The 15,669-nt window shown below is 40.6% G+C and overlaps 1 protein-coding gene across 3 annotated transcripts in view; it reads right to left on the reverse strand.

Annotated features, from left to right (window-relative positions):
* Window positions 1-4,229: 4,229 nt before the first annotated feature.
* The window catches only part of ASB9 (ankyrin repeat and SOCS box containing 9), a 56,154-nt gene continuing 44,714 nt past the window's right edge, over window positions 4,230-15,669 (reverse strand). For 2 of the 3 annotated variants that reach the window (XM_036742863.1, XM_036742860.1), the window contains 2 exons: window positions 12,935-13,126; window positions 4,230-4,477 (listed from right to left, as the gene is read on the reverse strand). In XM_036742863.1, coding sequence (XP_036598758.1) covers window positions 4,353-4,477; window positions 12,935-13,126 — 317 coding nt within the window. In that variant the 3' untranslated portion in view covers window positions 4,230-4,352. Of the gene's footprint in view, window positions 4,478-8,511; window positions 9,272-12,934; window positions 13,127-15,669 lie in introns of those variants that run through there. The other variant, XM_036742861.1, reaches the window with a different exon arrangement.

Raw genomic sequence — 15,669 nt, forward strand, 5'->3', positions numbered from 1 at the left:
GATGGACAGACATGAGGATGCTTTATATTTTTATAGTATTGGCCAACTTCACAGGGCTGCAGTGAATTGACTGAATAAAGATAACTAAAGAAATGCCAGTGAAAACTACAATTTATCAGTTCTTGACTTCCTCAGAGCCACATTCGTTTGAGTGACACTCGTGGGCAAAATAAAGGCATGAAATGAAGGTGCTGGCAGAGTTAGAGCTGGAGATAATGAATTTTCAGATCCTTTCTCCATTAAAGCTAGATGATACATGTGATAAAAGGGTAATTATCAGTTCCTGGAAATCATTTTTATTGGAGTTTTAAGATGTTCCTGCTAAGTATGGTGCAAGGGGCAAGTGGCAAGTTCAAAGAGCAAATGACTTTCTTAATAAAAGATACATAATTCCCAATGGCTTCTGCCTTCGTTGTGTAAGCATGGGAGGCAACTGAATCAATGGATCAATGTGTCATCCTATCCCACCCCTGAGCCAGGATGCCTCTCTCAGGTAAGAATATATCCACTGCATCAGTCATTTGAAGACGTGGACTAAGTGATAGCAAGGACTCCCACATCTCTGTGAATCAATCCATGGAGGGCATTTCAATTAGGAGTAATGAGAAATCTGTTCAGATTGGTTGAGGGACTTGGTCATGTCCTGCAGAGCACGTGTAAAACCAGTGCACTAGTTTGGAAATCAGGCCTTTGAACATTTGGTACCTTGAGGATGAAGCCTTTTAGCCAAATTTCTGGGAAGGAGTCACTTGGGCAAAGGAGAAGAGCCTTGGCCCCTTCCTCAGCCTTGGCCTTGGCCTTCTCCTTCCTCTTACACGTTGCTTGGAGAATGAAAGACAAACAACAAAAACTCTTAAGATTATGGGGACCTTTTGAGCTTCAAAAGATCAGAGGGTTTAGACTTTCTATCAGCATCCTAGCAGCATCCCTGTGGACAGCAGTGAGTGGCAGCCATGTCTTCATGGGAAGTCAAGAATAGGCTGGGTGTGATGAGGAAAGAGTAAGAAGAGAAGAGAAGCAGCATTTATTAAGCACCTACCATGTGCCAGGCACTTTGCTAAGTACTTTATAAATATTATCTATTGGATTCTCACAACAACCCTGTGAGGTAAGTGCTATTACTTCCCCCCCCCATTTTATAGCTAAGAAAACTGAGGCAGAAAGAAGTTGGCTTGCTCGGAGCCACACAGATAGGAAATACTTGAGGCTGGATTTGAACTCAAGCCTTCCTGATTCTAGGGACAGAGTTCTATCCACTATGCCACCCATCTGCCTAAGAAAGGTCACACAGATGATAACTGAGAAGTTACACCATACTTAGTGGGAATATACCCTTTTATCGCCTAGCCTTAAGCCTACTTTCCCCTGGACACCATACATACTTATTGTAGAATGTGTCAGACTTGGGAGGGGAATGTTTTTGTACCACTTCTTCAGCAATCAACGTTGTTCATCCTTCATTTTCCAAGAGGACAAATGACATCACGATGCTCGTGAATGGGAATTAAGCGAGGCAGAGTTGCACAAAGTTGTCAGCCTCACTCTCTCTTCCAGAGTCATCGAAGTCCAGTGGCCGGACAAAAGTCAGGGTGACCAGAAACAGCCCAGGATACAGTGGATGACCTTGGCATCTTCAATGTCTGACCAAACTCTCAGTGCTCCATAGTGCCGGCTTTATTCACCTTCATAGCTGTTAGAATAAATTGTTCTCATCCACCAATTCTGCCGGGGAAAGTCTTCACATGCTTGGGGTGGATACGCCTCTAACACACCAACAGGTTGGAGCCATCTTGGTTACTCTCAAACTCTGGTTTAGCCCACCTGCTAAGATGTTTTACTGCATGTGACAGCTTCTTGGAGTCACAGGTGAGAATTGGGTACCAGACAGAAACCACAGGTGGATGAGCAGCCCCGAAAAAGGTTCAGCAACCCATCAGAGCAGAGGTGCTAGTCCTCCCTGAACACACCAAACATTTCTGTTCTTACTATACTACCTTAATAAATACGCCTTTCTAAAAGTCTGGCTAACTTACTGGTGTCAACTGATAATCATAGGGGAAGTCCAATGATGGGGGCTTGTGATGGCATTAAAAAGATTACCCTCAACCTCTCAGAGATACGCCTAGAACCTAGAAGTGAGACAGTGCATCTGCAGTGTCTGCAGACCTGGGCTGCTAGTGCCCAAGTGGGGTAAGAGAACGGCTCCTGGACATGAGTTGTAGGAATCTATAACATCTGAATGCAGTCCAATATGGTAAACTCTAGAGGTGTTATTTACCTAGCCATTCTCTCTCCTCCAACAGTAACGGGCAGTATCTTTTCGAATCAACTGATGGCTTCAGTTCAAACAATGGAATCATGAATGCATAGTTTTTGTGACTTGCCCTGATACTTTGGTATCAGAGTGTCATGGTGTAATGGAAAAAACATTGGTCCAGAGTCAGAAGACTTGGATTTGAGGCTTGGCCTGTATTTATTATCTGTGTGACCTTAGGCAAGCCATTTCTCTGAGACTGTTTGCTCAACTGAAAAATCAGAATACTACTACTGCTTTCTCCATCTACCTCATGGAATAGTTTTTAGGAAAAAGAAAACTGCCTACCAAAATGCAAGCTGGTACTACTACTACTACTACTGCCACTGCCACCACCACCACCACCACCACTTATAACAACAATAATAAGCAGCTAGGTGGCACAGTGGATAGAGTGCCAGGCCTGGAGACAGGAAGATTCATCTTCTTGAGCTCAAATCTGGCCTCAGACACTTTCTAGCTGCGTGAGCCTGGGCAAATCCATAACTGTTTGCCTCGGTTTCCTCATCTGTAAAAGGATCTGGAGAAGGAAACGGCAAGCCACTCCAGTATATTTGCCAAGAAAACTCCAAATGGAGTCACAAGGAGTCGGATATGACTGAAAATGGCTGAACAACAAATAAAAATAAAATCTGCAGTACATACCACATAAGGCTATCATAGAAGTCAAATGAGTTAATGTAAGCAACACAATGCAATGTAAACAATCTTCCAGCTCCATTTAAAACCACAAACTAAGTTTAGTCTTGGACAATTCTCACACAAATATTGCTCATGTCTTCACCCAAGATTTCTCATAAAAATAACAGAATTTAGCTTATGCTCGAGCTCCACAGAAGAAAGGATCTTCAGCTACTATATGCAAACACTCAGGTTAATGGAACATATAGACCAGTCTTCATTTAACTTGACCCCCCCCAAAATAATAAATAAAACCTAAAACAAAAATACAACCCACCAAGGACCTGCATCCATCTTTAAGTAGTCAAGGAGACTCCCCCTTTCCTCCAGTAAACCCCATCTCCCAGAAGGACCTATAAAATCCTTCAGATTTATTGCCAGTGATGTGCTAGAGCCAGCTGGAACCAGCTCACAAGAGGCAATTGTTAAATTTTCAATGGGAGCACAGACATCTTGGAAATAGGCAAACGCTATAAATCAGGGTTTGATTTATTATTCTGTTGACTGTATAGACCTTTAAAAGTGATGGATAAAATGTTAATGATGCTGATTAAACTTAAAGGTGTATCATGCATACATTCCCCAGCACCACCACCACCCCATCACCACCAGAGAGCTGGTTGTTAAACACTTATCAGCACTCTCATGTTAATACAATACCACCCAAGGTTTTCTCTAACCCCCTAAAGAGGGAAGCACTTCAGCACTGAGGGCCAGTCAAACCCTCTGCCCTGGACTAGCACAGGCCAGGGTACACTTGCCAAGTTGTGGCTCCACCCAGCTCCAGTTCCTACTTGGTCCATAGGACCCCTCCCTCTACTTGATTCTCTTCACCTGGAGCTGGCTCCAAGCTATTTCTGGTTTCCTAAAGAGGTGGCATGGATGTGTGTGTGGTCCTCCCTCCAGGGAACCAAATCTGTGTGTAGTCCCTCTGCCCTGTGCGTCCCCAGTTTTCCAGTCTCTAGCCTCTCCTAAAACCTTTTAAAAGCCGAACTTTAAGGTTGTAGCTGTAACTCACTCATCGAGAGTCATTCGTCATCATCAGTGTTGTCTTAAAGAGAAAACAAATGCCCAGGCAGTAACGTGCTCTGAAGTCTAAAGGCCAACTGAGACCTGTACTATTGCTCAGACCCCAGAGCTGCATGGCTGCCCTTTTCAGGACAAAAAAATTCAAACAGAATCCTTTCCTAACTGAAAAGAAGCAGTACTCTCCAACGAAATCCAACTTTATTCTGGAAATACAAGGCACAAAAATAGCAACGCCACTAGTCAGCCCCACACTCTTCTCTTTTTTTTAAGAAGGATGATTTTAATATGCTAATGTGTTGGCCTCTTATTTATGAAAACAAGAACAGGTTTAGATGTGTAAGAGAAATCGTTTCAGCTCCTCGGGAAGAAGTAGTTCACTTATTCTATGATGTTGTTTGATTCCAAAGCACTTCCTAATGCGTAGTCGGCAAATCTGCATCAAAGACAGAGGCCCTGGAGAAAGAGGCCACAAGGTAAGTTATACACCTGATTTCATGCTTCTAAGATTCGTTTCTGTAAAGCACAGAAGAGGTTACAGTTTAACAAGGTATAAACAGCTCAAACACATCTTACATTGACTCTATTTTTTTTTTGAAGAGGAGTTTTCAGATTATTTTGTCTTTGCATTCTCTGAGTTAAACCAATCCATAGAACCCCTTAGGTTTTGTTTTAGAAAGGGAGGAGAGAGGACAATTTAAAGCTCGACCTTCCTCACAATCTTAAAGGGACTAATTTATGAATAACTCTGCTCACAAAACAGTTTCCAATAAAAAAGCAATTTTAAACTGATTAAAAAAACCTAAAAGGAAAAAAGCTCACTGAATTGAGCACAATCAGCTTTACAACTTGGAGTTACAGCTGAATAGGTAATTGTAAGATCTCTAAGCATAACATATGTTAGTACAATGAATGGAATCTATTTATATCCCAGTAACAATCATGTGTTCTAAAATATTTAAGAACTGTTATACCCAATAGTTCAGCACAAAGTGGAGAGTGTGCTTTCAACACTACGGGGTGGAAGGATGGGAGATTCTATGCGGAATTAAAGGAACAATTCCTTCTGAGTCACACACACACACACACACACACAAACAAGCCACACACCCCAGGGAACTCTCCCAAGGATGGTCCGATGAGCCCTAGCTCTCTGCCAAATCACCACTGAAAGGTTTATAGAGTGCTCTCTTTTGGATAGTTCCAAGAGATGGGCAAGTATCCTTCTTTCCAATTTGAACCTTAATAATTACAAGATAACTGCATCCAAAAATCAAAGGAAGAATTGGGGTGGGGTATCAGTTTCTTCATGAGCCCCTAATTCAGAAAGGCCTTAAAGCTTAGATGGAATTATAAGTCTCCATGATGGCAGGCCATAGCATCATTGGAACCTCAGAGGCCATGAAATCCAACCTCCCCCCTCATTTAACAGATGAGGAAACTGAGGCCCAAGGAAGGAAAGTTATGTGCCAAGGCAACATAGGTAGTGTCAGGAGAAGGATTCAAAACTAGGCCCCTCTATTCCTAAGTCAGTGTTCTTTCTGCTCTAACACACTGTATTCAAAGAATATATTAGAATTACAGAAAGTACCCCTTACTGTCCTTTAATGCCAGGCAGCATTCAGAGATTTCTTCTATACCATTTTGTGGAGGGTGACTCATTCTTCACGTCTCTTTCTGTCCCACAAGCAAACATTTCTCTAAAAGCTTATTGGGGGGAAGGGGTGGCCTCTAAATGCAGCAAGTTATCATCCAAAGAAGAAGACAAATTTGAAAGAAAGGAGGAAAAAAATCCAACTTCTGTGAAGCCCATATTCAGGAAAATAGATGCCCTCTCCAAACATGGCTGGATTTCATTTAATTTATTCCCTGTCATCCACACAGTTGAGAGTGGGTGGTAATTTAATTAATTTCTTTTCCCCCAGGTGTGGAGGAACAGATGGCCTGAAGAAAATATGACTGAGGTGACACTCGGGGACAGAAATTGCCATGTTAAACCAGTGGGCATGACTTTCAGCAATGCTTGGCACAGCCTCCTCCTGTGGTTCCAGCCAGTTGAGAAATCACCTCATTGGAACTCATTCCAACAAAGGGATTTGGGAGACAAAAAAAAGAGATGAAAAGATTCTGTTCAGCAGCAAATGATCTTTTTATGAACCAATGGAACCGTTACTGATTTTGTCGCCATTTAAAATCAGACTAACAAGGACCATGGGCATGAAAAAGACGGGAATGAGACTCATGGAAGCCTCAGGGCCTGTCGGGAAAGTCAGGGTTTGGGGATTTTGTTTTTGTTTGTTGTTTAATGCACACACAGCACCCCTCCTTCCCAAACTGTTCAGTCAGTCAAAGGTGTACATAGCACATTTCATTAGGTATCTGTCCAGGGAATTTTTTTAAGGTGAACATTTTTATTAGATCTCCTCAATCATAAAGGATATTATTTTAATTCACACCATGCTAAAAAACACCTAAAATAACTTTTAATTAATAGCTTAATTTTACTTAAAGTTACTTAAACACTTAAAAAGGAAGTGATTTTTTTAAAGATATTAGGTGATGCCTGGGCACAGCCATTACACCCCCATCTGCGTACCTATCCTTTTACTGTGGATTTAATTAGTACTTTATGAAAGATTAAAGTGATATTGCCCAATCTTGGCCCCATTTTGATTACAAAGAGGTCAGAGGTTAAGAGCATTTGGAGGTATTATTCCCCACACTGTATGAACTCAGATTGCCGTTGGCATTGCCCTCGTTATGACCCTTTAATAAGTATAGCTGAGAATGGAGAGGAAGAGTAATCAAATACAGGTGGATCTGAAATATGACCATCTCACACCTGGCTACTCCATACCCCAGAGATACAGCAGGGAGGAGACTGGCAAAGTGGAAAGTCCCTGGAAATGGAAGCCAGGAGCCAGGGTTCAAGTCCTCCCAGCATGACCTTGAGTGAGTAAATCACTTTAATCCCCTAACAGAGGCTCACTTTCCTAAACTCTAAAATGGGAATTATCACCTCACACAGAATATTAATTCCCAAGGTGGCAGTGCCTTATCAGATGCCATAGAAACGTGAGCTATTAACACAGGGTACCTAAGATTCGAGAGGTAGGTGGCATGGTACGGAGAACAAACGTCTGGCCAGCTCTAACTTTTGTTAGCTGCGTGGCAAGTCACAAATGAAAAGTGTTCTGAACCTGCCTGTCTCGGTTTACTCCTCTGTAAAATGGGGTGAAAACAGCACTGACCTCTCAGGATTGTGGTGAGAACAAAATCAGAAATTTGTAAAGTGTTTGGCAAATTTTAAAGGACTACAGAAATAGTATTATTGTATTATTACTATTACTATTATTATGCCTAAGCCTTCCTGAAGCACCGTCAGGAAACACTGTGAGGAACTGTAGCTGAGAGGGTGCAAAAGCAAGGAACGGGGTCTGCCAATCTCCATGAAATGCCATAGGTGACTTTCGCCAGGATGCTAAATACAGCCCCTGCGCCCAGGGGCTGGCAAGCTATTTCCATTTTCTAACCATTCCAGGAAACTTCCAAAATTTCAGGTACTCCACTGCCCACTCGGGATTGACTGTGCTTATGAGAACACAATCTCTCAGAGGTGAGACTTACAATCATCCATTTAGTTTCCTCTTCCATATACCACTCACCTTCTAAAAAGACCCTCCGTAGAGCCAGCCCCATGCAGAGGACAAACAGGTAACTACTCTCTAGGTAGGATTATTTGAAAAGTCCAGAATGCCCCTGCCCAAGGCCGTCTTTCCCACTACCCTGCCTTGACGCTTAAGTTCCCACAATTAAAATTACTCCTTTGGCTAAGGCACTGTCTCCAGAAAGACTCTTCTAAATCTAAGAGGTGACTATACAAATAGATAGCTAATGCCTAAAAAATGGACACAGATTTTAATTTTAAGGGTAGTATAAAATAGACTACACTATAGTTAGCTTAAAAAAAATCAGGAGTTTCAGGGATGATAAGTTGTGGTAGATGAATATGGGGAGCAGCATAGGAGGCGCAGTGGCCTGAGCGCCAGACCTGGAGTCCAGAAGACCTGAGTGCCAACGTGGCTTCAGTTGCTTCCTAGCTGTGACCCTGGATAAGTCACTTAACCTTGTTTGCCTCAGTTTCCTCATGTGTAAAATGAACAGGAGAAGGAAATGGCAAACCACTCCAGTACCTTTGCCAAGAAAACCCCAAGTAGCCAGACATAACTGAACAAAATGTGATGGGATACTATCATGTATAAAGATCACATAAGAAATAAAGAAATAGATGATTTCACATGCAAAAACATACATGAACAGACGAAGAACGAAGTAAACATAACTAGACAAATTATACTACAGGGTATTCCTAAAGTCTGGACACATAGGCAAAAATGCATATTTTCAAGAAATGAAATGAATTTTTCAACCACATTTTATTTAATTGGAATATTAACAAATAACATCTTCAATATGATGTCCATCATTTGTGATGCAAAGGTTGATGCGCTTTGCAAGATTCATGTGAACTCGATGCAATAACTTCACATTGCGGTCAATTTCAGCACATTTCACTCTTTATGCACTTACACATTCAATCGAGTGTGTTGCACCTATGATTTTCATCGAGTACACCTTCTCCTTTAGCGTACTCCAGAAAAAGAAGTTGCTGAACAACACAGAGTCTTCAGTGAAATGGTTAATGAGATGTTAATAACATTTCCTATGGGCCCAGACTTTAGGGACGCCCTGTATAACATCGATATTATAAAAATGAGCAATTTTGAGGACTTTTATAAACTGATGAAGAGTGAAATGAGCAGAACCAGGAGAATAATTTATGCAATAAAACACTGTAAAAATATACAACTTTGAAAGGTGTAGAAATTCTATCGATACAAAGATTGTTCAAGATTCCAGAGACCTGATGATGAAACTTTTTATCTATTAACAGAGAGGTGGTGGATTTAGGAGGCAGAATAAGACATATATTTTTGTACACAACCATTGAAGGAATTTGTTTTGCTTGACCATATACATTTGTAACAAGGAATTTGTTTTCTCTTTTTCTCCCAATAGCATGGAGGAGGGGAAACAAATAGATTTCCATTCATTAGAAAGAAAAAAAATAGATGGAGAGGGAGGCTGCAGATGTGAAATGTTACATGCACTTTCAGATGAGGTCACTCTATTGGTTTTACTTAATTGTTTTGCTTTGCTATAAAAGATGTCTCACGGAGTAGAGGTAATCTGCAAATAAAATGTAAAAACAAAACACATCAATAATTTTTTAAAAGAGAAAACAAAACTATAATATTTAAAAGTGACTCAAATTGCAAAAAAAAAATATCGGTTTTCACAAAGAAATACTCTGCTTGGGCCCAGCAGCAGCTTTCTTTTGGTAGTCTCAGGGCAGACATTTACTTACTCCACCAAAACTCCCTATACAGCTAATTCCAGCAAACCTACTAAAAACAGATCATGACCTCAGCCTCACAGTCTCCCCCAAGGAATTCCTATGAAAAGATGGAGATCAAGGAAAAAATTCTGACCTATTGTCCAGCTTCCTGGTGCCCTGGTGGATGGAACTTCTCTATATTTCAGCTCTTTGCCCTAATTTTAGCTGTTTCAGAGCACAATGGCTTTGCATTTGGGTCTAGTTGGACACAACTAACCCCTACTATTAGCAGCCAATCCATTGTTCCTCTTTCTCCTCCCTCAGAGGATCTCAAGGTTGGAAGAAACTGTTCCAATCTATACCCTTTTCTACTATCTCAGGAAAAAAAAGGAAAAAAAAGCAGTCATCCAGCCTCCACTGGAGACCCTGTAGCAGATGGGGAATTTGCAGTAAAGGTCATTGCATAAAGACAGATTTCACAGTGTGTCTGTCTGTCTGTCTGTCTGTCTCTGTCTGTCTGTCTCTCTCTCTCTCTCTCTCTCTCTCTCTCTCTGTCTGGAACTCTCTGACTTTTCCTTAATATGTTGTATAACACCCAAGTGCTGAACCACTGGGCAACACCTGTTGGGCAAAGTCCAATTGCTGAGCTGATTTCCAGACAAAGAACTCAAACTCTGTATAAAGCACTGTTCCGGGTTAGCTCAGAGAGGCTTCCACCCAGAGCAAACCCATATTCTTGGCAGCTCCCCATCCAGCTGGCCCACTCCAGAAGGATGTTATCAGAGCCTCCCTCTGCTATTAGAAGCATTACTTTCCCCTTACTTATCTTTTCTACTGCTTTAATAAAGTTCTTTTAGCTACTATATTATGGTTCACGTTGCCCCTATGTTTCTATGATCCCTCAACTTAGGACATCCCAAGCCAATAAATGGGAAAATGAGCCATTAATTCTACAGGCAGCTCATTCCACTTTTGGATGGGTCTAATTGTTTAAAAAAAAAGTTTTTTCTTTACTTTGAGCCAAAATCTCAATGCTAGGAATGACAGGTGAAAATTACAGGTTAAGAAATACTTTGGCTTGATGTAAGAAAAAATTATCGAATAATTAGAACCATCTTTAACTAAAGGTACAGCAGGGTGGTAGAGTCGATAGAGTACAAGGCCTAAAGCCAGAAAGACTCGTCTTCCTAAGTTCAAATCTGGCTTCAGACACTTGCTAGCTATGTGACTCTAGGGAAATCACTTAACTCTGTTTGTCTCAGTTCTTCATCTATAAAAGAGACAGACAGACAGACAGACAGAGACACTCTGTGAAATCTGTCTTTATGCGATGAACTTTACTGCAAATTCCCCATCTGCTACAGGGTCTCCAGTGGAGGCTGGATGACTGCTTTTTTTTTTCTTTTTTCCTGAGGAGAAGGAAATGGCAAACCACTCTAGTATCTCTGCCAAGGAAACTCCAAATGGGGTCAGAGAAAGTCAGATACAACTAAAACAGATAAACAACTACACACATACATATGTGTATATATGTGTGTATATGTAAATGTGTATTTTAAGTAGATGTATATGTATGTGTATGTATATATGGTGTGTAAATACATATAGGCACGTATACGAATATTCACTGAATTGTATACTAATTACATTTGTAAAGGCAAAAATAGGTGTTGTAAGAAGTGGATAAAAAAATTAATAAGAGTAGGTTTCAACACCCTAGTGACAGAATATGATGAATGCAAAAAACTATTAAAAATGAAGTTAGGAACTTGAACCATGTTGAAGAAACAAGATTTAATAGCCATATAAAGAGCAGTTAATGAGAATAAAGCAAGCATTTTATCTGGGAAAAATAAATTAACTCATTAGTACATTATGAACTCAGCATAAATCAGTTAGTCTATTAGACTTGTTAATTGAAACCCTGGAAAGGAGGGGTTCTTAACCTACATAATATGAAATTTCTTTTAAAAAATATTTTGATAACTATTTCAATATAATTGGTTTCCTTTAAATCTATGCATTTTGGGTATTTAAAAACTTTTTTTGAGAAGGGGTCCATAGGTGTCACCATAGTATCCAAAAAGGCCATGAAACAAACCAAAAAAAAAAAAAGTTAAGAAACCCTGCTGTAAAGCAAAGCTTTGAGGGAATGGGATGCAAAACATTAGCAAAAGATTTGCTAATGCAGAACTGAGTAGAATGTTACAAGGGCAAGACGCATGGCAACCAGGAGACAACAATTGGGCACCAGTACCAAGGGAGAATGGGCAGAAGAGAGTGACAAAAGGAGGAAAAGAAAGGCATTGCAAAGGGAGATAGAGATGTGGAGGGGAAGAGGAAAATGCTGAACAAACTCAAGCCCCTTCACAATTCTGTCTCTGGCTAAACTTGACACTTGACTTCTGGCAAGAGAAATGACTATGTGCTAGAGGTTGAAATGACATTATTGGGTCAGGGTCATCCTGAGAAGGAACAGTCCTTTCCCACTGGGCTTCTTAGAATTCACTTCAGTTCCTAGAATACAGTACAGGTCATGAGAGCACTGGGAAAGTGGAAACTGGGCCCTGCCCCCCCCTCCCCGCCTTTTAAAGCTACACATAAGCTCTCTCAGGCATTGTCTACACACCAGACCAGAAGATGACCCAACCATACACCAAAATTCCCAATATTCTTAGGCTTATAGGGGTGGAGGGTGTGCAGTAATTTGAGAGACTGATTCAATTAAGGGCTCAACTTTTTATAGGTCTGAAGGTATATAAAATAATCCTGCAAAGTAGGTAAAGTATCATTCCCACTTTACAGAAAACTGAGGCTCGGAGAGATTAAATAATTGCCCCCAAGTTATAGAGCAAGTAAGTTTTCAAGAGCCAACAATCAAACACAGTCTCTTGACTTAAATTAAGCAAGTCACTAATACATTTCGGCCTTAGTTTCCTCATAAGTAAAGTGAAGGGATTGGATCAGATGAGCTTTCAAAGTTTTTTCTAGCTCTGAATATCTGCGTCTATGAATGTTTTTCCTACTCATTTATTTCACTATACCACCCTGTCCCTCTATATTGTCACCTGACAGTCCATGACCCAGAATTTTATTAAACTCATGTTTGTACATAATTATTGTCCATAATGAAGACCTTGAGGAAGAGATTAGGCTGACATGGGTTTTGTCCTAAGCACCAATATCTGGGAGTGCAAGATTATTCCCCCGCCTATGACCATGGAGAACTAGTTGCCCACTCTCATGGTCAGCCTAAGGCTACCACATCCTCATGGTCTCCATTGTACCACTGGCCTGGGGACCCAGCCCATGCAGGGTGCCCAGGCTCAGTGTAAGTATGGGGAGGCATGGAATCACCAGTAAAGCCAGCAACTGGTAACCTGAACATGAATTTAGGTTAATACTTAAATCAATTATACTTTCACCACCCCCCACCAAAAGGATTTCTTCCTCTCGGTATATACAGCACAGAAGCTTCTAAGATTAGGACCTAGAATGAAACAAAGCAGGAGCACCTTCTTTCTGGGAGAACACTTGTGCTAGTGTGCTATTCGGGGAAACCAAATCGACCGGCCGTTTGCCTTCCGCATTCTTTGAGTGTGGCACTGCTCCAAAGTCTATCAGCAAATGAACCAGGTCCAAACTAGAGTTCCTGGCTGCCACGTGAAGAGGAGAATCCAGCTCTTTGCCTTCATTCGCATTCGCTCCTAAACAATTAAACAAGTAGAAAAAAAAGTCTATATTAGTCAGGTACCAGGTTGCAACCGCAAAATTCCTTTCAAGATATCACTCCCCAACTTCCCTGAGCAAACCACAGCTACCCTCTCCCAGGAACATGTTCAAATTTGTTGTTGAAAGGGGATGGAACTCAGTCTGAAAAACTTATTTTATTATGTGAATCGATGTGCAGCTTCAATTAATTTCCAAATGATCTGCCACCCTGCAGATCAAACACTCTAGACACTTGGATATGTGGATGGTTCTAGATGTGCACCCTCCACACTACGTCCTTCTATCCTGTACAATTCCTATAAATACTCCAAAAGGACTCTCCGGGCTAGCCGCTTGTAATATCATGAGTTAACAATGTGCCATTCGGGTTACTCATCTATTGTCTCTATTCTCATGACGTGATTGGCCTTCTCGTTTTCCAGCAAATCAGGTCCTTGATAAAGGCAGGCAGTGTGTCCCAGTGGAAGGAACCACGGTCCTAGAATCAGATAACCTGGGTCTGAATCCTGGCTGTGACGCTTACTCTCAATATAACCTTGAATTCTTTGGGCCTTTGAAAATGAAAGGGTTGGGCCGGATAAGGCAGCATGGTTTATTAGACAGAGTACTGAACTTGGAATAAAAAAGATGTAGATTTGACTCCAACTCTTAATAGCTGTATGTCCGTGGACAAGGCATTCAACCCCTTTGGACCTCAGTTTCCCTATCTGTAAAATGAGAGAATTAGACTCAACGATCTCTAAGGTCTCTTCCAACTCTAAAACTATGATTCTATGATCACTAAAGTAAACTCCTCTGGGAAAGTTACCATCATCAATCTCTAGCAGCCTCCTTCAATGTATCTTTCTTTAGTGCTTTGGGCAATAAGACATAGGTGCTGCTTGGGCTTTTGCAGCAGTGAGCAGGTTAGGATAAACAAAAACGCCATATAATTTCTGAAATGCAAAACAGCCTAGTATCCTTTCCTACTAATTTCTACCCTTCTCTCCCAATCTGATATTCATGGTGATCTTTTCTATAAACTGCAGATTTCGCTTCATGCAGCAGTTATTGTGAAATGACTCTTTTATCTATAACTGGTAATTTCCTACCAACTAAACTGTGATCAAATTAATTCATGGAGATGCTGTCCTGAGCCTATCATTTAATTCTGGTTTTGAGAAAAGTAATCAAGAGGTACAGATATGAACTTTCTCAGAGTCTCTACAAGGCATCCTCCTTCATTTCTTTCTTGACCCTGAAACATATTTTCCCACAGTTTTCATAGTCCTCCCCTTTGTGGACTTCACACTAAAGTCACTGAGTAAGGTGTCTGTTGACTAAAGTTCGGAAGACGTTCCGTGCTCTTCAAGTAATTCCCGTGTTTCTCTTTTATAACAGACATTGGTACATACCTTGTAATTATCTCCATAGTCACCATGCCCACCAATAATATTACAAAGGGAGAGAAGTAAGTGCCTCATGAAACGATGCTTATTGCTGTCTTTAGCTGTAAGATGAAACCAACTCTGCTAGCTCTTTCATCTGCCTCTCTAAAGAGACACTGGGAGCCTTTCTTCCACCTTCCCTATATCGTATTGTCTCATTTACTACATGAACATCAATGTGGATGCCATTCAGTTCCTCCAGGAGCATGTTAACTCACTGATTCCTTGAGCACAAGTGAAATAAAGCCCAGAAACACTTTGAAGCCTCAAAGTATCATGTTCATATTTAATCTTAATGAGACATAAATGTAGTCCCAGAATAAGGGCATATAGTGATATCTCCCTTCACATCAGAGAGTGTAATCACAACTTTACTAGGTCACTTGGGGACTAACAACTGGAGTCAGGGTGGTGGTGGTGGGGGCAGTAGTAGTGGTGGTGGTAGTGGTGGCAGTAGTAATCATTGTGGTGGTGGTGGTAGCAGTAATAATGGTGGTGGTATTGGCAGTGGCATTAGGAGGAAAAGGAGTAACAGTAGTGGTAGTAGTGGTGATAGCAATAGAAACAGTAGTAGTGGTAGTAGTAACTTACGTTTATACATTTATAAAGAGCTTTAGGATGAGCAAAGTACTTCCCTCACAACAGCCTTGTGTGATAGATGCCATATATATTATCCCCATTTTAGAGACGAAGACACTAAGGCTCTGAGAGTGACTTGCCTATGATCACAGAGCTAGTGTGAGAGGCACCAGTCACACCCAGGACATGACGGAAACAATTGCACAACCAAAAATATCTAAATATACGTGTATGTGTATGTGAGTGTGTATATATATATATAGATATATATATATATATATATATATATATATATATATATGTATGTATATGTATATGTATATATATATGTACATATATATATGTATGTATGTATATATTTGTGTATATATGTGTATGTGTATATAGATCTTTATATACGTATTATACACACTCGTATGTATAGATCTTTATATACATCTTTACATACATAGATCTATGCACATTGTGTATATAGATCTTTTTTATACATATATACACACATTTGTGTGTAT

Source organism: Trichosurus vulpecula, chromosome 2 (assembly GCF_011100635.1).
Source record: "Trichosurus vulpecula isolate mTriVul1 chromosome 2, mTriVul1.pri, whole genome shotgun sequence".
Taxonomy (NCBI): Eukaryota; Metazoa; Chordata; class Mammalia; order Diprotodontia; family Phalangeridae; genus Trichosurus; species Trichosurus vulpecula.